Below are 22921 nucleotides of genomic sequence, written 5' to 3' on the forward strand. Positions count from 1 at the left end.
GGCCAACTGGGACTTACAGAGAGACCCTGTCTCGAAAAGACCAAAAAAAGAAAAAAAAGAAAAAAGAAAAAAATATATTGTAAAAGGACTCAAGTGTGGTGATGCACACCTGTAATTCTAACGCTTGGGAGGCAGAAGCAGCTCTAGCACTCTGGGAGCCAAGGCAAATGAAAGGGCAGCTTGAGTTATGTAGTGAGAGCCCATATGGAGCTGGGTGTGGTGGTGCACACCTTTGATACCAGCACTTAGGAGGCAGAGACCAGTGGATCTCTGTGAGTTCAAGGCCAGCCTGGTCTACAGAGCGAGTTCCAGGCCAACTGGGGCTACAGGGAGACCCTGTATCAAAAAGATCAAAAAATGAAAAAAAAAAAAAGTCCATACGGAATTCACAAGGGCCTCAAATACTGCAGCAATTCTGACAAAAGAACAGAGCTAGAGGACTCAAGCTTTCTGCTCCTGAGCTCAAACACAAAATGCTGCACCAAGAGGCTGGAGACATGGCTCATCGATTCAGAGCACCGACTGCTCTTGCTCTGCTTTTCAGTTCCCAGCACCCACATGATGGCTAACCACGACTCCAGTTCCAGGGGATGCACTGCCCTCTTCTGATCTCTGTGGGCACTGCATAACACGGGTGTACTTATACACATAAAAACAATATACTCATATACATAAAATTAAAAATCAATTAAAAAAACAAACCAGCTGCACCAGTGGGCCAGCCTGAGAACGCACGTGTAACGTGAATTCAGAGCAAGCAAACCCACACACCTGTGGCCACACGACCTTCAACATAGTGCTAATTGGGACAGTCCCTTCCATAGACAGTGCTGGGGCAAACGGACCTCAGATGGGACCTCTATACCTCATGCCATCTAAAAAACTCAAGAGGCTAGAGACATAGTTTAGCAGTTATGGGCACTAGATACTCTTGCAGAGAACTGGGGTTTGGATCTCAGCACCCACATGGCTGTTAACCCTATGTAACTCCAGTTCCAGGGACCTGACATCCTCTTCTGATCTCTGCAGGCACTACATGACATGGGCACACTTACATACATTGCAGGTAATACACTCATACACATAGAATAAAAAATATTTTAAAACCTAAGACTAAAACCTTAGAACTATTAGAAGAGGAAAACTGTTAGGACCTCATTCTGCAATTGTTTCTGATATTTAATGCTAAAAGTGAGAGAGTAACAAAAGAAAAAAACACGACTGGACTTCATAAAAATCCAGTGTTGCCGGGCATGGTGGCACATGCCTTTAATCCCAGTGCTTGGGAGGCAGAGGCAGGCAGATCTCTGTGAGTTCGAGGCCAGCCTGGTCTACATAGTGAGTTCCAGGACAGCTGGGGCTACAAGGAGACCCTGTCTCAAAAAGACAAAATAAATAAATAAATAAAATAAAAATCCAGTGTTATAGATCAAAGGATACTAACAAGGACTAGAGGAGCACAGAGGACAGAACAACCCAGTAAGAGTGCTCACCACACAGCAGACCAACCTAGAAACTGGCAAAGGACTTAGAGACATTCCTGAAAGAAGGTACACAAGATCTGGAGAGCTGGTTCAGCAGTTAAGAGCACTGGCTGCTCTTGCAGAAGACCCGGGTTTGGTTTTCAGCACCTACATGGTAGCTTATGATCACCTCTAATTCAGTTCCAGGGGATCCAACACCTTCTTCTAGTCTCTTCATGTACACAAACTCATGCAGGCACACAAATATACACATAATTAAATCTTAAAAAACAAAAACAAGTGCCGGGCATGGTGGCGCACCCCTTTAAGCCCAGCACTTGGGAGGCAGAGGCGGGAGTGTCTTTGTGAGTTTGAGGCCAGCCTGGTCTACATAGTGAATTCCAGGACAGCTGGGGCTATAGGGAGACCCTGTCTCAAAAACACAAAAACAAAAAAACAAAAATAAAAACAAACCCCAAGATCGACAAAAGCCATCCAGGGCATGAACAGATAACTCAACATCAGTCACTGGAAAAGGCAAAGTCACAACCCACCACTATAACAGCAATAAAAGTTTTGTTTTAAATACAAATTGGAAAATAATAAGCACTGCCAGGACATGGAGAAATTGGAACTTCACCATGGCTATGGAAAATAGGTTGCAAGTTCTGAGCTGTTAAGTGACCCGTCATGCTAGGCACAGATCAGGGGAACTGGAATCAGCTGTTCCATCAAGTATTCGGACAAGATTGTTGATAGTAGCATCACTCACAACAGTTTTAAAAGAAAACTGCAGGGGCTGGAGAGATGGTTCAGGGTTAAGAACACTGGTGGTTCTTGCAGAAGACCTGGGTTCAAATCTCAGCACCCACATGGCAGCTAACAACTGTTCGTAACTCCAGTTCCAGGGGATCTGACAGCCTCTTCTGTTCTCTGCGGGCATTGCAGACATGGGTGCACTTACTTACATGCAGGCAATACACTCATACACATAATATAAAAAAAATAAAATAAAAAATAGAGACCTGCAATGTCCAGCCTCTTGGAATAGGGAAAATGTGGTATATACAGTCAGGAACACCATACAACCATCAACAGGAGTAAACACTGACTATGCTAAATGTGGACAAATCTCAGCAGTCAAACACAAAAGGCCACATGTTGTGTGATCCCAGAGACATGAAATGTCTGTAACAGGCAATCTCCAAAGAGAGAATCAGATCAGTGGCTGGGGAAAGGCAACAGGAGCTGATGGAAACAGGGTATCCTTTAGAGGACATGGAATGTTCTAGAAATAGGTGATGATTTTACTACATGGCAAATATACTGAAATGTGTATTTTAAAGTGGTGAATTTTATGGTACATTAAGTTTTATCTCCATTTTTCTTTATTTTTATGTGTATGAGTGTATTGCTTTCATGTGTGTAAGTGCACCCGTGTTGTGCAATGCCCATGGAGGTCAGAAGGTAGAGTCGAATCCCTGGAACTGGAGTTACAAATCGTTGTTAGCTGCCATATGGATGCTGAGTATTGAATCCAGGTCCTCTGTAAGAGCAGTCAGTGTTTTGAACTGCTGAGACATCTCTCCAGGCCCCCTCATCTCCATTTTTCTTTCTTTTTTATTAAAATATTTTATTTATTATTTTTATGTGTATGTGTGTATTGCCTGCATGTAGGTAAGTGCACCCGTGTTGTGCTTTGCCCACAGAAGACAGAAGAGGCTGTTGGTTCCCCTGGACCTTGGGTTATAGACAGCTGTTACCAGCCATGTGGGTGCTGGGGGATTTGAACCTGGGTCCTCTGCAAGAACAGCCAGTGTTCTTAACCACTGAGCCATCTCTCCAGCCCCATATCCATTTTTCAAAGATTAGTATGTATGAAGAACAAATTAAAAATGAAGAAAAAGGGCAGCCCCGGCAGACCTCAGAAAGCTAGGTGCAGTTTGGGCCTGGGCCACACCCTTCTCCACTCAGTCACCAAGTCACTCAAGCCTGGGCCACTTCCCCACTGCCTTATGAAGGCTCACTCAAGGCAACCCTCAGGTCCCACATTGGGTCCTCTGGTCCCCTTGGGAAGACACACTCCTCCCACAGCATCGGGATCAGTCAGTAGGCAGGGACACTTAGTAGAGCCTAGTTCCCTGCACATCTAGGGGCTCCTGGGAACTTGGCACTCACCAGAGAGCGCTTGGCCTCTGGCAGGAACTGTCCAAACTCTGACAGCAGGTCCTCCTGGCCTCGGAACAGGCTGGCCACCTCAGAGAAGACTTCCTCCTCAGACATGCCTCGCGATGGGCGGCCTTTAGTGTGCAGCTGCTCCTTCTGTGGGTGGGAGAAGGGAAGGAGGGTGAGCCTGGCAGGGCACCAGCCATGGCCAGCTGCATACACCTTGTACCTGCAGTCCACTCACAGTGCCTGAACCCTGTCATGACCGGGGAAGCTGGGAAGGGTCCCAGAAGAGAGCGACAGGGAAGCACCAAGTCAGAGGGAAACCCAAGGCCCTCCTAGAAGGAGGAGAGGATGTAAAGAGCAAAGGGGCTCCCCAGGGGCTACTGGCTTGACGAGAGGGACAGCTGAGGTGTAGAAGGCAGGCAGATCTCAAGCTGAAATCAAGAGTTAAGAAGGCTAGTCAGAGTAGGAAGCAGGCTGTAGGATCAAGTTGGCCTACAGAAATAGCACATACCTGTCATCCTAGCACCATGAGGCTGAGGCAAGAGGGTCATATCAAGTCCAGCTTGCGCTACAAAATGAGACCCTGTCTCCAAAACAGAAAAACAACTTTGCTAACCATATCCATCAAGCTTACTCCAAGAATGTCAGAGCAAGGGGCCAAGTGGTTGTACTGTGACAGAGTCATATCTCTCCTGCCCAGCACACATTGTAGCCTTCAGGAGGAGAAGTTGCTTTGGTTTTCTATGTTGTGCTGGGAGTGAACCCAGGGCCACACACATACCCAACAAACCTCCGAGCTGTACCCTCAGCTCCAAGGACACATATTTTAAGTCTTGGTCCTTACAGAGCCTAGTGGTAGAAGGACAAAAACGTACGAACCCCAACCCCTAAAGTTCCAAGAAAAAAGAAAGATTGTTCAATTAAGACTCGAGAACTGATTGACATACAGACAGAACAATGCCCAAATCAATTTTTATTTTATTTGGTCTTTTTGAGACCGGAAACTTGCTGGCCTGGAACTCGTTATGTAGACCAGGCTGGCCTTGAACTTACTTTGTAGACCAGGCTGGCCTTGAACTCACGAGAGATCTGCCTGCCTCTGTATCCCCAGTGCTGGGATTAAAGACATGTGCCACCATGCCCAGCAATTTTATTTATTTTTTATTGGCTTTAAGTCAGGGTATCATAGTACCTCAGGCTGGCCCAGACTCGCTATGTTGTCCAGGTTGACCTCAAACTTAGCAATCATCCTGGCACAGCCTGAATTCTGGAAAGACAAGCAGGTACCAACACACCTGGCTTCAAGCTGCTGTTTAAAGAAACAACTTGAGGCTGGAGAGATGGCTCAGTGGTTAAGAGTACTGGCTGCTTTTGCAGAGGACCAGGATTCTGTTGCCAATACCCACATGGCAGCTAACAACTGTCATTAACTCCAGTTCTAGGAGATTCGATGCCCTCTTCTGACCTCCATGGGAACTGCATGACATGGATACACTTACATACACGCAGGCAATACATTCATATACATAAAAAAATCTATGGACCAGTGAGATGGCTTGGCAGGCGAGGGCACTTTGCTTTCAGGACTGACAACCAGTGTTTGATTCCCAGAACCTGCAATGTGGAAGGAAAGAAACTGACTCCAAGTTCTTCTCTGGCTGCCACATGTACATCATGCATGTCGCTACCCGCCCCCCCCAAATTATGACAAAGGGGACTGAAGAGATGGCTCAACAGTTAAAAGCACTGGCTGCTCTTGCAGAGGACTTGGGTTTGGTTCCCAACACCCACATGGTGGCTAAAATTATGCATAACTCCCGTTCCAAGGGATTTGATGCCTTCTTCTAACCTCTGCAGGCACTGTACAACATGCAAGCAATATACTCATGCACATAAAAGTAAATTTTTTTTCCCTTTGGTCTTTTGAGACTGGGTCTCTCTATAGCCCCAGCAGGCCTGGAACTCACAATGTGGACCAGGCTGGCCTTAAACTCACAGAGCTCCACCTGCCTCTGCCTGGAGAGTGCTGGGATTAGAGGCATGCCCTACCACGCCCGGCTGTAAAATAATTAAAAAAAATAAAATAAAATAAATGAGGAAGACAACAAGCCAACTTTAGACACTACTCTGAGCACCTTTCTGCTGCTGCTATGAGGCCCTAGGAACCTGTGTTCCAACACAGAGGCAGGGGAGAATCTTGGCCTTGCTTTTCAGGAGGAAATGGCAGTGTGCACACTCTGGGAATGTCTTTTGCAGACTCTGCTCCATCAAGCTTCCTTAGGGCTGGAAAGATGGCTCAGCAGTTAAGAACACTGGCTGCTCTTACAGAGGAACCAGGTTTGGCTCCCAGCATTCACATGACAGCTAACAACTGTCTATAACTCCAGTACCAGGTGATCAGGCACCCTTTTCTGGCGTCCATGGGCACTGCATGATATGGGTACACTTATATACATGCAGGCAATACACTCAAACATAAATAAAATATAAAAAAAAAAATACACTCAGCTGGCCAGAACCCCTAGGAAGGATGCTCCCTGACACCTGTATACTCCCTGGCCATCAGTGGCTGATAACTTGACATCCACCTAACTCAAATTGCCCTACCCTTAAGAGATTGATTACACTGTCAAATGTGCTTTGCAGCTGGCCCTCATTACTGTGTCAAGTTCACGGGGAGCTGAGGCTAGCCCTGTGATCCTGAACGTATATGCTGAAAACAACCTTTATTGGCGCAGTCTGGTTTGCTTTTGTGTTCTCTGAGGGTCTGAGTGTACAACCAGAGAGACGTCGGGTTTTTAAAAATATTATTTTTATGTGTATGAGTGTATTGCCTACATGTATGTTAAGTACACCTGTGCCATGCAACACCTGCCGAGATCAGAAGGCGGTGTCAAATCCCCGGAGCTGGAATTATGGATGATTGTTAGCTGCCATGTGGGTGCTGGGAATCAAATCCCGGTCCTCTGCAAGATCAGCCGGTACTCTTAACTGCTGAGCTATTTCTTCAGCCACCAGATTTTGTTTTTGAAGCAGGCCCAGCTTTGGAATTGGTTCAGAAAGTCCTGGGTCAAAGGATAGAGCCTCCCTGTGCCCCAGCAGTGTGCTGACCCTTCCTGTCAAAACCCCCTCAGAGCTGTGTGAGTGAGTCCTGGACCAGCACAAGCTGTACCCAGTGCAGACTCCAGCCTCCTTCCCTGCTCCTGCCTGGAGCTGGCAGCTGCTGGCCCACAGAACTCTCCACACACCTCCTGTTTCTCACCTAGCCTGCCCTGACTCCCTCAGCACTAGACTGCACTCTGTAGCAGCAGCCTGTCATCTCTGGGTGCCAGGCCACCTATAATCTGCAGAAGTGAAATGGAGTCACAGTGAAGATAATAATGACATCGGTTCAGCAAGAGACTACCTTCAGACTCTTTTAATTCCCTAATGCGTAAGGGCTGCATGACGCAAAGGAGTTCACAAGAGCAAAACCAAAGTTATGGCTGGGCAGGCATAACCTTTACCCTCCTAGCACTCAGGAGGCAGAAGCAGGCAGACCTTTTTTGAGTTCAAGGTCAGACTGCTCTATACAGCAAGTCTCAGGCCAGCTGAGGCTATAGGGAGACCCTGTCTCAAAACAAAAAGTAGTTAAAAATAAAAATTATGCCAGACATGGTGGTGCATGCCTGCTAGCCCAGCACTCAGAAAACAGGTAGAAGGATTTTGAGTTCCAGGGACGCCTGGGCTACCTGGCTGGATCCTGGCACAAAAAGCTAAAACAAAATGAAGGGCTGGTAGTGTGGGCACCTGAAGAGAGCCCACCCAGTTACCAGGGCTGGGAGAGTGGCTTGCAGTAAGCAACCACAGCACCTGAGGTCCTGGGCTCCACAGCTTATAACACCTCCACAGATCTCATAGCCTCTCATTACTTATTGTTTGGGGGAGAGGGGGTCCCACCTGGTAGGTGTGCAGGATCTCTAAGAAAGACCGGTAGATCTCGGGGTGATCCAGAAAGCGGGTCTTGATCTTGTTCACATAGCTGATGGCATTGTTGAACTCCACAGAGTCTGACTCCAGGGGCACGTGGCCTCTGTCCTCCTTGTAGGGCGTCTGATGCTTGAAGTCCTCGCCGCAGTCACCATGGCTGTGTGAGTTTTCCTGTGGAACACAGGGCAGAGTGATGTGGGCTGGCCAGGGGACCAACACATTTTCACTGCATATAGAGAAGGGTCCCTCTGGTCACCCTAGGGACCCCACAGCAAGGTCTCCACCCATCCTGCCATCCAGAATGGCAGGTTTAACAAGCCTCATTGTTGAGATATGGTATCCCCACACAGCCTGGGCTGGCCTGAACTAGTCATCTTCCTGTCTGACCCTCCTGGGGCTGAAGACATGTGCTAATAAGCCCTTTCCCCTGAGATTAGTATGAGGGAAGATTCATGAATCCCAGAAACTGAGCCTGGTCCCAGCCAAGGGCAGTCCCACATGGACCTTGCATGGTCACATTGCAGTGGGCTGTTGTTGGGTGGAAACAGCTGCAGCTGGCAGTACGGAGCCATCATGGTAAGAGGGCCCTGGAGCTCACAGGCAGCCTATCCTGCAGATGGCTGAGAAATCCCAGAACACCCCACACCTCGGTGCTACACCAGGATAACCCAAGTGACACATGCGCATGTCTTTGTTTTCTGTTCCTTACTGTCATTATTATTGTATGTGTATGTGTGTGTTGCCTGCAGGTAGGTAAGTGCACCTGTGTCGTGCAATGCCCTCGGAGGACAGAAGAGGCTGTCGGATCCCCTGGATCTGGAGTTATGGACAGTTGTGAGCTGCCATGTGGGTGCTGGGATTCAAACCCAGGTCTTCTGCAAAAACAGTGTTCTTAACCGCTGAGCCATCTCTCCAGCCCTGTTTTTGTTCTTTTTGAGACGGTCTCTCTGTAGCCTCAGCTGGCCTGGAACATGCTATGTAGACCAGGCTAGTCTTGAACTCACAGAGATCCACCTGCTCTCAAGTGCTAGGACTAAAGGTGTGCACTACCACACCCAGCTCACAGAGCATGTCTTATTTGTGCATTTTTTTTTACCAATACAAATGAAAATAAGCATGTTTCTCATACACACAGAATCCTGTTTCAAAGAAACAAGACCAATCTCTTGGTGTCTTAATTTTCCCTCTTGGCAGCCCTGGAGCAGCAAGGCAGGCACCTACCACTGAGCTGCAGCCCCAGCTAACGAGGAGTCCAGCAAGGGGTGCTGGATTCCAAAGCAGGATGACCCTGCAGCAGACTGTCACTGCAACTCAGCTCAAGGTTCTAGTCAGATGACATGGTCGGGGAATGCTCCAGAGCCATCAAACCAACACCCAATGATTCTGAACCCCTTTCCTGTGTTCTGCTCAGCAGCTCTGCCTGCCTCTGGGCATCATGCTTTACTGACTTCTGTCCGGCTTCACTAGCAGGGTGGTCACTGCCTGGACCCCAGAGTCTAAGATGGGCTCAGAATCCAGTGGACTCTCTCCACTGAGTACCAGGGAGCATGGTATCCACTGTACCTACCACCTGCCCCTGACCTCCTGCCACCTGCTACCTGACGATGACAACAAGGATGGATGTGACATGGCAGATGTTGCCAGTGTCAGGGCCTGGGTCTCCTGGGCAGCGGGTCAAGATCCAGATGCTTGAGGCCCTTGCTTGGCCTATAAATGGCTGCCACCACCTTAGTCTTCTGTGATGTGTTAGATTTAACTAGAGACCACCCAAATGGCCTCATCTGACCTACTGTTTCTCAGTCAATGTCCCAACTCCAAATACAGCTGTCCGCTGTGTATGTGGGGGATGGGTTTCAGGACCCTCCTTAGCTGCCAAACTCCACAGACGCCCAAATATGGCCCAGTGTTTACAAATGCACACACCTTCCACAGACCTGACAACATCTCTAGGAGTGTTATAACATCAACACCACGAACACAGTTATACTGTGTAGATCAGGGAATGATGGCTGTATGTAACAAAAGCCTAGGGCTGGGGTGTGGCTCAGTGGCAGAAAGCTCACCTAGCATACACAAGGCCTCTGGTTCCAACCCCAATACCCCACATTTATGCGTATATATGTATGTGTCTGTATGTACACAGTATAGATCCTTTTTTTCTAAATATTTCCAATATGGTTGACGAATCTGCAGGTGCAGAACCCAAGGGTACAAAGGTCGACTGTTGGTGTTCTGAGGTGCTGGGGACGAAGGCTTCAGCAGACGAACTGAGGAGGGAACACAGCTGAGTCTACAACAGCGAACAGACAGTGCTAGGAGCCAAAGCTGTGGACAGAGGCACTCTGACTCCAAACACACCAAGACTCTCCTTGCCTACTGATACCCATGCTCAAAGTGACAGGGGTCTGGGTCTGAGCTCTTTCCTGCTGTGTGGGAGGAGTTCAAAGGAAGCCGCTCCAAGGCCAAGGTTTGCCCGCGGGAAGGCCGGGGACTCCCATCACTCTCAGGGGCACCTGCAAGCACAATGTGTTTTTATGGTCCCCTGAGTAAGTCAGGAGGGTAAAGCTGAGGCATCTAGACCAGGGCTCTGCAAAGGGCACTACATGGGGACCAAGCAGCCACTACAGCAAACAGCCTGCAGCTCCTCAAATTTTGAAAACAGAACTGTCCTATGACCCAGCAATGCAGATTCTGCAGACAGACCCAGAAGTACTGGAAAGGGCTCATACAGCAATGTTCATCACAGAAGTATAAGTCATAACAGAAAAAAAGTAGAAACAATTCAAACATACACAGATGAACGAACAAGACATGATGCAGCCAGTGTAATATTCCTCAGCCACGGAAAGAAATGAAGCCTAACACATGATGTAAATGACTGATAGAAAAAAGCCCTGTGATGTGCATAGCCCCATTTATGTGAAATGCCTAGAAATAAGCAAACAGACTGGAAGGAGGCTGGCAGGGGCTGGGACAAGCATGGATGGGCCACCAGCTCTTGATCCAGGGACAGAAGCAGCAGGGGCTGGGGAAGGAAGACGGTAAGGGTAAGTGAGGTCTGTCTCTGAGGTGATGGAAACGTTCTGTAACTAGTCATGGTTATGCAACCCTATATATAAACACACCCAACCCACTAAACTGTGTATTTCTAAATGCTTAGTCTGATAAATTTGATGCTACGCAAATGATACCACAATTTAAAAACGTTTGTGATCTTCAGAAAATATAAAAACCTTCAGCCATACAAAGGCCAAAGTGGCCCTGGCCTACAAGCTGCAAAAAACAGGCTCTGGTGGGAACCTTCTAGAACAGCCCAGTTCTTGGTACCTCCACACCCTTTTGGGGGGCTGTTTAAACAGCTGATACCCCAAACTGAGCCCCACAGAGCAGTTGTCTCTGCCTAAGAACCACATGCTGCTCCCTGGTGCTCAGGATGCATACATGTGACCCTGAGCAGCAGCTGCCTGGGCCCTGCTGGCCTCAGCATGAGCCAATCTCCATCAGACGGCTGGCTGGCAGGGGTAATTCAGTTTGCGTCCCTGACCTGAAGGACAACTGCGATGCCCTCCTTGTCCTTGCCACTATGCAATGTAACCACAGCATAGTCCTTCCTGACCTCTTAGGTAGTCTTTGGACTCCATGGTCCATTCCTGGCCCAGCAGCATAGGAGTCTACCAGGACTCATGTCCCCCAAGCCTGCCTCTCTGCTCCTAAAACTCCCGGCCTGCCCCCACTCTACAGACAAGCATCCCCCAATGCCGCAGTCCCTCACGCCCTTCCTCCTTTTCCCTTAGGCCTTGCCTCGGTGAGTTCCTGCCCTACCAACTAGTCTCATAGGAGTACCACATCAGCACCCCAAATTAAACCCCAGGGTCCAGCTCCAAGAAGTGGTGGTCACTGGCTTAGAATCACTGGGACACAAAAAACCCATCACTGGAACTGAGCCTCCTGTCAGTCACTAGGACCAGGGACCTGCTCCTCACAGCTGCTTCTTCTGTCCCTAGGTCTGGAAGAAGACCCAAGAGCTGGAGGCCCATCCCTGCTTGCCCACTGACATCTGACTTCTATCTGTTCTCCAACACAGGACCATCAGATAATTGTGAAAGACACAGGCAGAAGTCCTGCCTGCTGTGAGGAGCTGGGTTGGCCAGCAGATACACCAACATGGGGAATGTGCACTTCTCACAGCTCAGAGTAGCTATGGGGGCTGTATAAGGCAATGCCACTGACTCAGGGAGATAACAGCAGAGGGTGGAGTTCCCCTCCAAGTCCCTGGCTTGTCCTGCTCAGGGTGTACCTGCCTGCCCACTCCCTTGCAGGGGGGAGGGGAGACAAGGTCTCACTCTAGTCCAAGCTGGTTTTGAACTTGGGGCAAACCTCGTGCCTCTGCCCTAAATGCTGGGGTGACAAGCATGAGGCACCACCCAGCTCTACCTGTCCCTTGAGAGCTGTGTTCTCAACTGGGGCCAGATCCCAGTGGCTGGATGGCATACAGGCTGCTACAGGAAGGGTACAAGGTATGTGACCGCTGCTCAACACACCTCTATGCAAGACACCCTTACAATAAGACACTGTGTGATGCTGTCAGAAAACTAAGAGCTGTCAAGGCTGAGAACGAGGGGCTCTAAGCACCTCGAGAGGACCTTGATGGAGACCGACAGTAGTGCCCTACTCCTGCTTCAGGGACAGTCTGTCAGGCCATTCTGCCAGTCACTGGGGCCTACTGGTCACTTATGCCACCTCATGGCAGGTAAGACCTGGCCTTGCTCTGTTATCTGTCCAAAGCCCTATGTGGTGTGTAGGGACAGCAGGGCCCTCTGCAACTGACTTCACTTCCTACACAGTTCCATGCCACAGTCCCCCAGCACGGTGTGTGAGGACATGTCTGTAGCTCTTTCCCAGTGAGTGACAGCAATGATGCCCAGCCTTCATTCCACAAACTATGTTCTAACACATCTATTCCTGCAAGTGAGCTTGGCTTTATGTCTCAGCTGTGGGTATTCCAGAAATTATTCCTGCTAAGGCTTTGGTGGCCTGGAGGCCTGAGCCCTGTCCCTAGATTCCAGGTGCGAATTGGACATGGAGATCTTTGAAAACTGAACTTCAATGAGATAACATGTCAATTGGGGTGGGGGGGGCAGGGAGCTCAAAGTAGAATTTTCAAGATGCCCTCAGGAGGACCTGTCACCGTATCTCTCGCCTTTCCTAGGTCCCTCTGTAACTTTGTTTTGAGACAGGGTGTCACTATGCAGCCCTGGCTAGCATGGAACTTGCTATGCAGACCAGGCTGGCCTCCAACTCAAAAGATCTGCCTTAAGGGCTTAAAGGCTCCTGCAACTTAACAGAAAACCTGTTATGGTGGCTCACACCTCTCATCCTGACACTTGGAGGACTGAGGCAGGACATGAGTTTCAGGTCGGCTCCAGCTACAGAGACATTGTCTTGAAAAAAAAAGAAAAAAAAAAAGGGGGATTACAGACAGAAGGAAGGAAGATGTCACCAAGACAGAAGTCCCAGAGCCCCAAGCCCAAGTGACACAACTCTTTGACAGTTAAATGAGGCACAGCAATAGTAAACCATTCACACGCACACAGCTCAACCACTTTATTTTATTGGTGGCCTGAGATCAATGGAAGGATCCGAAACCCACAAGCACACAGGGTACAGGTCAAGGGTGGCCCACCTGGTAAACCTTCTGGGAAAGCCCTAAGGCAAGACCTCAGTGACTACTGAAGCGAAGATTCTGAACACAGAATCCTTCTTGACCCCGACATCACCTCCCACACCCTCACCCCACAGTGCCAGGGATGGAGTCCAGGGCCTGGCACATATTAAGCACATCTTCCTGCACTGAACCATGTCCCAGCCACTGCTCTTAAGTCTTCTAAACAGATCAGTTGGGAATATAGAGGCTGTGTTTCTATCTTGATTTGTGTTAGAGCAATTACTGAACCTAGAAAAAAAACAGATTGTACTTCCAGTAACACCACAAGCCTGGCTGCCCACCCTGGATGGCAGGGTGGGTGGTGCTGAACCCTTATCACCAAAGTCAAGCTTACCTGGCCCATCAGAGGCGACTGGATGCTCAGCTTGCCATTCTTGGGAATGTCTATGCGATATCCCAGTGGGAGGAAAGCATTAAATCCCACAATTAGATCCGGGTGCTCGTGGAAGAGCTGGGACACACGCCTGATCACGCCAGGGGTGTCAATGCTGGAAAAAGAGAGTTCAAGTGGGCAAAAGGGTCCTAGGAGAAACCCTAAAGGAAAACACACTCCCAATTCCAGGAGACCTCCACATTCCAGACTTACCTGAGGGCAGAGCACCCAAAACTAGGACCCACCCTGCACTCTTGGCCAAGAACCACAGACTATCCACAGTTCCCCGAAGCTATCCCCAGTATGTGTGCTTGGTTCCCAGTGCAGGGAGAGCTGACTGTGAGTTCTGGACTCTGAGACTCAGCAGACCAACATCCTCTAAGCAGCAGAATAAATTCCCTTTTTTATGAATTAGAGAGGGATATGATTTTTTTTAAACGACTGAGTACAAACAGCAAAGGTCCTACAAGTCTGGGGGTTGGATGAGTGAGGCAGGAGGGGGAGGGAACTTTTCCTTTTGGCCAGGGCTTAGCACCTCACACCTATCTGGAAGGAAGCCAGGTTGCCCACCCCCCCATACTTCCTAATAGGAAACTTGACGGGGCCTGAATGCCAGTCTCACCCCTGTCACTAAGGGGCCCTACCTACACCAAGCCCATGACTACAGCACCTCACTCTTGCTAATCACTCTGTGCCTACAAAATCAGCTCCTGTGTTTGGACTTTTCTATAAGCCACACCCCTCAATGTATTCCATGTCCCTTATGTCCAAGCAGGCTTGACATTTAGGGGGTGCCAAGAGAGGCACCGTGGGGACAAGATTTGAGGGATGCAGAAAAACATCATTTTTCACAGTGTTTGCCCTCCCCAATCAAGAAATCAAAATTCATACTTCCAAATCTTCCATGTACAAAACTTACCTAAAAAAAAAAAAAATCAACATTTAAAAAAATTACATTTTTATTGACGTGTGTGGTCGTGTGTGGCACGGCACTCAAGTGGAGGTCTGAGGACAACTTGTGGGAGTCAGTTCTTACCTAAAGATGGCAATCAGGTGGGTCAGGTGTCTTAAGCCCCTAAGCCATCTTCACAGGTCCCCAAACCAACATTTTTAACACTGGCCCCAGCTCCTTTTGCTGCCTGATCGCGCCCAATTCCTGCCATCTTCCAGGACTCCCCAACAGCTCGTTCCATAAGGAGCTGCTTGGTCCTGCCATTTTTTTTTTCTTTTAGGGAGAGGCTCCCAGGGGTCCTCCCAACCTGTACAGGTCACCTGCTGAGGAGGCTCTGTACATCTGGGCCGCGGGGGAGGGGAGGGTGCCGTGCTGATTCAGTGCTCTCTGGTGTGGGAGGCCCTGTAGGTTACCTCTGGCTTTTGAACTCCTTCATGATCTCCAGGAAGCCATTGTAAGTGGCGGGGTCGCTACCGAAGCGGATCTTCACCTGGTCGAGGTAGGTGAGGGCATCCTCCACCTGCAGGGAACGAGAAGGCTGCGGTGGGCTGGGGTCGCGCAATGCAGAGACGCTGGGCTGGAGGACGCGGGCGGAGGGGAGGCCTAACAGCCGGCGGGTGGTCTCGAGGAGGCCCGAGGGGTTCGTGGGGGGGGCCGGGAGGACCGTGCAATCTCCGGGAGGACCGAGGGGCGCCGGAGAGCACCGAGAGGGTCTCCAAGAGGACCGTGGCATTGCGGGGAAAAACAAGCGGCGGCGGAAGGACGGAAGGATCCAGGGAGGACTGCGGGGTCCCGGGGTCCAGGCTGCGCACGGCGGAGGCCGAAACGGGGCCGCGCTGAGAGTCGCCGCCCGCGGAAGTCGGGGCCCCCCGAGGGGTGGCTGGGGGCGGCACTCACATGCACCGGCAGTTTCTCGTGGCCCCCAGAACCCGAGCGACCCCAGCGGGAGCCGCCGAATCCCCGGCCCGCGGAGCCGCCACCGCCTGCGTGCGCCATGTTAGAAGTCAGAACCGCAACTGCCCCGCCTCCGCCCGAGCCCCGACGCGCCTGCGCAGCCCCGTGCCCCAGGGGTGGAGTCTCGTGACGCCAGGGTTGTGGGCGTGGCCGCCCGAGGGTCTCGCTGCGGGCGGCGGCCACCGAAGCAAACGTCCTTGAGTCCTGTATTTCCAAACGGCGTTAGTTCTATGAAACTCACATTTAGTGTTCAGTCACTCCTGTCATCTCAGTAGCAGGGAGGCTGAGCCAGGAGGATCACTGGGAATTCAAGGCCAGCCTGGGATACCTAGTAAAACTCTTGTCTTTAAAAAAGAAGGGAAATTCCTCAGACTGGAGAGATGGCTCAGAGGTTAAGAGTACTGGCAGCTCTTACAGAGGACCTGGATTCACTGGACCTGGATTCAGTTCCCAGCACCTACATGGCACCTAACAACCATCTGTAACTCCAGTTTGAGGGGATGCAGGCATTGCAGGACACGGGTGCAGTTACATACATGCAGGCAAAACATGCATACAAATAAAAAATAAAATTTTTTAAAAAGAAAGGGGGACTGGAGAGATGGCTCAGAGCACTGACTACTCTTGCAGAGGACCCAGGTTCAATTCCCAGCACCCACATGGCGGCTAAGAACCGTCTGTAATTCCAGTTAGAGAGTCTTCCCACTTTACTTAGAGAATCTAGATAATTTCTCATAAACATGCCCAGGGACTTGTTTCCATGGTGATTCTAAGCCCCATCAAGTTGACAATCAGGACTAACCATCATAGAAGGTAGAGTACAAAGGGTACGTGTGTTGAGTAGCTGTGATGGAGAGGCGGAAGCAGCAAGGATCCATGGCTCACAGCCCAGGAAGGACTTCTGTTTCAGAGTAAGCCACTGTGAACAGCAGCAAAGATAGCCTGGTCCCTTTGTGGTCATGAAATGTCTGGACAATCTGCTTCCATCAACACCTCACTGTCTCTGAAGATCAACTGCTGTGCACTACAAAGACACACTAAGATACCCATGGTGGTACACAACTGTCATCCTAGCTCTGGAGAAGCTGAGGCAGGTGGATCAGAGTTGAGACCAACTTCAGCTACATAATGAGACTCTGTCTTACAAAAAAACCCCAAAAAACCAGGGGCTGGAGAAATGGCTCAGCGGTTAAGAACACTGTTCTTGCAGAAGACCCGGGTTTGAATCCCAGCATCCACATGACAGCCAACAACTATCCGTAACTCCAGTCCCATGGGATCCGACAGCCTCTTCTGACCTCCTGGGGCATTGGACGACATGGGTGCACTTACCTACATGCAGGCAATACACGCATACACATAAAATAAAAATAATAAGTAAAATGTTTTAAAAATTAGAAAAACAAAAACAAAAAAAAGCAGGCTGGGTAGGGATAGCTTACTTGGTTAAGTACTCGCCCCCTAAGTATAAGGACCTGAGTTTGAACCCCAGAACCCATACAAAAAAAAAGCTGATGGTGGACAAGCTCACTGGCCAGCCCACCAAACTGAATCAGTGAGCTCTAAGCCAGCAAGAGACCCTGTCTCAAAAACTAATGTGGAATGACCAGAGAGACTGCTCAGCGGTTAAGAGCACTTCCTGCTCTTGCAGAGGACCCAAGTTCCATCCTCAGCACCCATTGAGTTCTATGGGCTCCAACACCCTCTCTGACCGCCACAGGCACCCACCCCCACACATGTGGCATTCACCCATTCACAAATAAATAATGGCACACACCATTAATTCCACCACTCTGAGGCAGAGGCAAGCAGATCTCTGTGAGATCTCTGTGAGACTGAGGTCAGTCTGGTCTACATAGTGAGTTCCAGGCCACCTAGGGCTACAAGGGGGCAGTCCTGTCTATAAATAAATAAATAAATAAATAAATAAAAATCCTTAAAAAAAATAAGGTGGAGACCTATCAAGGAAAAGACCTGATGCAGCTCTCTAACTTCCACATGTCTGTGTACGTGGGTGCACATGCCCACGCACACATACAAGCACAATAAAATGAAATGAATGACAACCCACTCTCTCAAGAACCAACCCACTTGTTGAGACCTATGAAGGGCACTGTCCACACGATCTATGTGCTGGTTAGTTATTGTCCCCTTGACACAAACTAGCGACACCTGGGAAGAGGGAATCTCAATTGAGGAATTCCCCCCATCAGACTGCCTATGGCCAAGTCTGTGGGGCATTTTCTTAATTTCTAATTGATTTAGGAGGGCCCAGTCCACTGTGGGTGGTGCCCTCTCTGGGCAAGTGGGCCTGGATTATACCAGAAAGCAAGTTGAACACATGTCAGAGAAGCAAGCCAGCAAGTGGTTCCTCTACGGTCTCTGGTTTAGTTCCTGCCTCTAGGTTCCTGAGTTCCTATCTGACTTTCCTCAGTGACAGACAGTAAGCCAAATAAAGCCTTTCCCCTCAAGTTGCTTTTGCCCACTGTGGTTACCAACCTCACTATTAGGTCCTATCTCTTAGGACCTTCTGCTTCTTGTCAGCATCATCACACTCAGGACCAGGCTTCCAGCATATACCCTAACCATATTCAAACCCCAACAATCTCTTTATATGACAAAGGGAAAGAGACTTTAAGGAGCTTACTTAAGATCCCAAAAGAGGGTCTGGAGAGATGGCCCAGTGGTTAAGAGCACTGGCTGCTCTTGCAGAGGACCTGGGTTGGTTCCTAGCACTTACATGTAGGCAAAACACTCAAACATATAAAATAAATAAATATGAATCCAGCCTCAGTACCCAGCAGAAGAGTGCTCTATCCAAACAGAGGTGTCCTAAGACCCTCGCTTACTAGTATATGAGCACTAGCAAACCTTGCTTCATCCCAGGGGCTTCCTTTCTGTCCACATTCTTGGTCTTCTCCATAAAAGAGTTGATAAATGGACACAGAAGAGCATCAAATGAAATTTAATTAGGAAAGAAGACCATACACATTTGGTAAGCAGTGAACTCACAGAGGTCCGCCTGCCTCTGCCTCCCAAGTGCTGGGACTACAGGCGTGCGCCACCACGCCCGGCTTTATTTATTTATTTTGAGTTTTATTTTTGGATTTTATTCTTTAAACAAATTGTAGAGAATAGAGAGAAAAAAATATATTATTTATAGAAGATATCTACATATGTACTCAAGTACAAATTTGGTGACAGAAAAAGACTTCAGAATGTTCTGGCATTTGAAAAGCAGTTCTCAAAGGCTGTGTCTCAGATTCTATCCAGGCTTAAGATCCTTCTTCATCTTCAATCTTGGGAGCCAAATAGTACTTTAAATGTCCCATGTCAGCAATTTTATACTCAAAGGGCACATCTGCAGACATACTGAATGTTACTGTAGGAGACAGCGGAGTGGCTTTTGTAAAAAAGTTCAGGTACCTCAGTGCAAAAGTTAGCTGAGCTGGCTCATTCATCTCTATGGTAACAGCTTCTTCCTCTTTATCAACATTACTTGTCTGTGACACCTTAATGTTTCCATTTCCAAGATCTCCACTTGCAGAAAACTTCACCCTGTCTTTTGCACAGGTTATGACAACAGCATCTCCAATATGACTAAGGTCTCGGTACATACAGGCAAATTCGCCAGAAGGCATCTTTACTAAGTGGCTATACTCCTGTTATGGAATCCCTAGTTGTTCTACATCTAAATCCATCAACTTCATTTCATAATCTGAAACTTTCTCTTGATTTGGTGCTTCAAAAACTAGGGCCGGGGCTGGAGAGACGGCTCAGCGGTTAAGAGCACTGACTGCTCTTGGCAGAGGCCCTAGGTTCAATTCCCAGCACCCACATGGCAGCTACGAACCATCCTTAACTCCAGTTCCAGGGGAATCCGAAGCCCTCTTCTGACCTCCACGGCATTGCATGACACAGGTGTCCTCACATACATGCAGGCAACACACTCGTACACATAAAAATAATAAAATACTAAAAAAAACCCCAAAAACCTAGGGCCAAGATATCCACATTATCTTCAGCCCTTAGTGTAATGATGTCTTCACTGCCGGCACACTTTAGTATTCTGGACCTGCTGGTGAGGGTGATGCCCACGGCCAGGTTGCGTCCGTGCTCTGCAGATTCACGCTGCCTGAGCTGATGACCCTCCAGCACCTTCTTTAGGATGGAGCCCTGGACCAGGCGCACTTCGAACATGAACATGATGGCGGAGTGTGACGACGGGTTTGAGACGGTCTGGGAGTGAGGCCTGGCCGGCGTGGGGCGCCCGGGTCGTGGGAAGACAGTGGTGGTGAAGATGAGAGACGAGACAACCCCAGCCTGCTGCACTGCGATGGTCTAATTATTATTTTTATTTTATGTGTATGAGTGTATTACCTGCATGTGTGCAAATGCACCCATGTTGTGCAATGCCCTTGGAGGTTGGAAGAGGGAGTCAGCTCTACGGGAACTGGAGTTACTGATGGTTGGTAGCTGCCACATGGGTGCTGGGAATCAAACTTGGATCCTCTGCCAGCGCAGCCAGTGCCCTTAACTGCTGAGCCATTGCTCCAGCCCTAGAAATTAATTTTTTAAATCCTGAAAGAGTTGACTTTAAGCCAATCCTGAAGGGTTCCAAAGCCAGCGCACATGTGACCACCTGTCATCCCAGGGCTCTAAAGCAGAAATGGGGACTCCCTAGGGTAAGTTGGCCAGCTAGAACAGCCACATTGGTGAGCTCCAGGTTCAGTGAGAGACCCTATCTCAATATATAAGCTGGAGAACAATCAAAGAAGACACCTGACATCAATCTCTGGCTTGCACATGCACACACAGAGAACAGAGATGAAGCTGGGTGTGTTGATACATGCCTATCATGCCAGGATTTTGGAAACTGAAGCAGGAGGATCACAAGTTTGAGATATTACAGAGTGGAGAGATTCAATTCTGCTGGCTTTGAGGAAGGACGTTTTTGTTTTACAAACTGTTCATGGGTCAGGCAGTCCCTGGGAACTGAAGTCCAGCCTTGAGCTGAGATGCCAGTTAGGCCAACACTTGATAAGACACTGAACAAAGGGCCCTGTCATGCAGGGCTGGATTGCTGAGGTGGATTCTGACTCCCAGGAACCACCCAGATAATAATGATGGCATTTGATAGATCTTGCAACAATTTGTTAAGCAATAGCAAAGAACTAAAGTAGAAACCACATAATGTTGCTTCCCAAAAACAATCCTCTGTGATAACACCGGATCAACCCAGTTTCTTTATCAAAACACAAGTGTGGCTTTGTAGGACAAGATGTGGGGGGTTCTGGAACTGTCTCTCTGTTATGAAGGTGAAATAAGGCAAAAAAAAGATCTAGGCAGGGTGTGGTGGCTCACGCCTATAATGTCAGTACTTCAGGCAGGAAGATCATGATGTCTCAAGCCAATGTGGGCTACAGAGTAAATGCGAAGCCAGCCTAGACTATAGAACGAGACCGTTTCAAAAGCACAATGAAAACAGCAACAACAAAACCTACTTAAAAAAAATATAGCTTGAGGGCTAGTGAGATGACTCAGCAAGTAAAGGCACTCACCGCCAAACCTGGTGGCCCGAGTTCAAGCCCCAGGGGGAAGGAAAGAACTGATTTCTGCAAGCTGTCCTCTGACCTCCACATGCACACCATGGCACGTGTACCTTTCCCCTCAGAAAATAAATATAATTTTAAAAATATAGCTTGGCAGGCTAGGGAAATGGCTATGGGTATGTGCTTTCCAAACAAACATGGCAACCTGAGCAGGAGCCTCAAGTAAAAGGCTGGGCACTGTGGTCGGCATCTGTGACCCCAGGACTGGAGCCAGAGACGAGACACGGCTCTGGCCAGTACATCATGAAGATGTAGGGGGCTGTGGACTTTTAATAAATGAACTAAGCTGTGCTCTCACAAAACTTCAAAAACTAAAAAATGAGTCAGGTGTGGTGGCATATACCTTTAATCCCAGCATTTGGGAGGCAGAGGCAGGCAGATCTCTGTGAGTTCAAGGACAGCCTAGTCTACATAGTGAGTTCCAGTTGGGGCTACAGTGAGACCTTTGTCTCAAAAAACTGGAAAAAAAAGTTTAAAAAAGTATTAATCTATTTATGCTCTGTCTCTCTGTCTCTCTTTCTCTCTTCTTTTTTAAAATATTTTATCTATTATTTTTATTTTTTGTGTATGAGTGTTATGCCTGCATGTAGGTAAGTGCACCTGTATCATGCAATGCCCATGGAGGACAGAAGAGGCTGTTGGATCCCCTGGAACTGGAGTTACAGTTGTTAGGTGCCATGTAGGTACTGGGATTCGAACCCAGGTCTTCTGCAAGACCAACAAGTGTTCTTAACCACTGAGCCACTTCTCCAGCCCCTCTTTCTTCCTTCTTATATGTGGATTTGGCACAGTTTGTGTGTGGAGGTCATAGGACAACATTCAGGAATCAGTTCTTTCCTTCTACCATGTGGGTCCATGGGATGGAGCTCAGGTCTCAGGCCTGGCAGTAAGCACCTTTACCTGCTGAGCCATCTCACTGGCTCAGAATAAAACTTTATTTATACTGCCACATTACACGACACTGGTACACTTACATACATGCAGGCAATACACTCATACGCATAAAATAAAAAATTAAGACAAAAAAACAGCAACAATAACTATAAAATCAAAAAGCAGTCAAATACAGTGTGGGAATGCATTCTGATTGGTTCCCCCAAAGAGCAAGAACAGACATTTGAGGGCAAATTGGACAAATTTTGCTCCGCCATATCCATGAACTAGAGTTAACTGACCATAGTTAAGTTGTCATGTGGGAGAGTGATCTGATTCCCACACACTTTGTGTGCTGCATCTAGAGGACGAGGGGTCATCTCCTCACCAAGGCCAGCACTGTAGGTCGGGTAAGTCCCTGCCAAAGCAGAGTCAGATCATTCTCTATAAACTGCTCATATTTTGTTCATCCTCTCTCTCTCTCTCTCTCTCTCTCTCTCTCTCTCTCTCTCTCCCCCTCTCTCTCCATTTGCCAGTGTGAACACGTGGGTGGTTTCTGGCTCTAGCTCTACCTCTGAGCAATACCCCCAACTCCTCATTGGGAGATTCTAGGTAGGGGCTCTTCCTGAGCTACTCCCCCAGCCCCTCACTGGAAGATTCTATGCAGGACTCTCACCTCTGAGCCATGCCCCCAGCTCCTCATTGGGGGATTCTAAACCTGTAATTTACCACAGCCTGATATGTAGCCTAGGTTAGCCTTGTCATTACCCTCCTGCCCATCCTCTTTAGTACTAGGATTACAGGATACCAGCTTTATTGTTCATTTTA

At 48.6% G+C, this 22921-nt stretch overlaps 1 protein-coding gene and 1 pseudogene across 2 annotated transcripts in view; both read right to left on the reverse strand.

Moving 5' to 3' along the window:
* Sin3b (SIN3 transcription regulator family member B) overlaps positions 1 to 15689 on the reverse strand; it is a 43009-nt gene extending 27320 nt beyond the window's left edge. For both annotated transcript variants that reach the window (XM_008824644.2, XM_008824645.1), the window contains exons 1-5: positions 15552 to 15689; positions 15068 to 15174; positions 13664 to 13817; positions 7575 to 7775; positions 3642 to 3785 (exon numbers count right to left, since the gene is read on the reverse strand). In XM_008824644.2, coding sequence (XP_008822866.1) covers positions 3642 to 3785; positions 7575 to 7775; positions 13664 to 13817; positions 15068 to 15174; positions 15552 to 15650 — 705 coding nt within the window. In that variant the 5' untranslated portion in view covers positions 15651 to 15689. The remainder of the gene's footprint in view (positions 1 to 3641; positions 3786 to 7574; positions 7776 to 13663; positions 13818 to 15067; positions 15175 to 15551) is intronic.
* A 3145-nt stretch (positions 15690 to 18834) lies between these two features.
* On the reverse strand, positions 18835 to 19808 carry LOC103726951 (annotated as a pseudogene).
* Positions 19809 to 22921: the final 3113 nt, after the last annotated feature.

The sequence above is a fragment of the Nannospalax galili genome, unplaced genomic scaffold (assembly GCF_000622305.1).
Source record: "Nannospalax galili isolate Female #2095 unplaced genomic scaffold, S.galili_v1.0 scaffold529, whole genome shotgun sequence".
NCBI lineage: Eukaryota > Metazoa > Chordata > Mammalia > Rodentia > Spalacidae > Nannospalax > Nannospalax galili.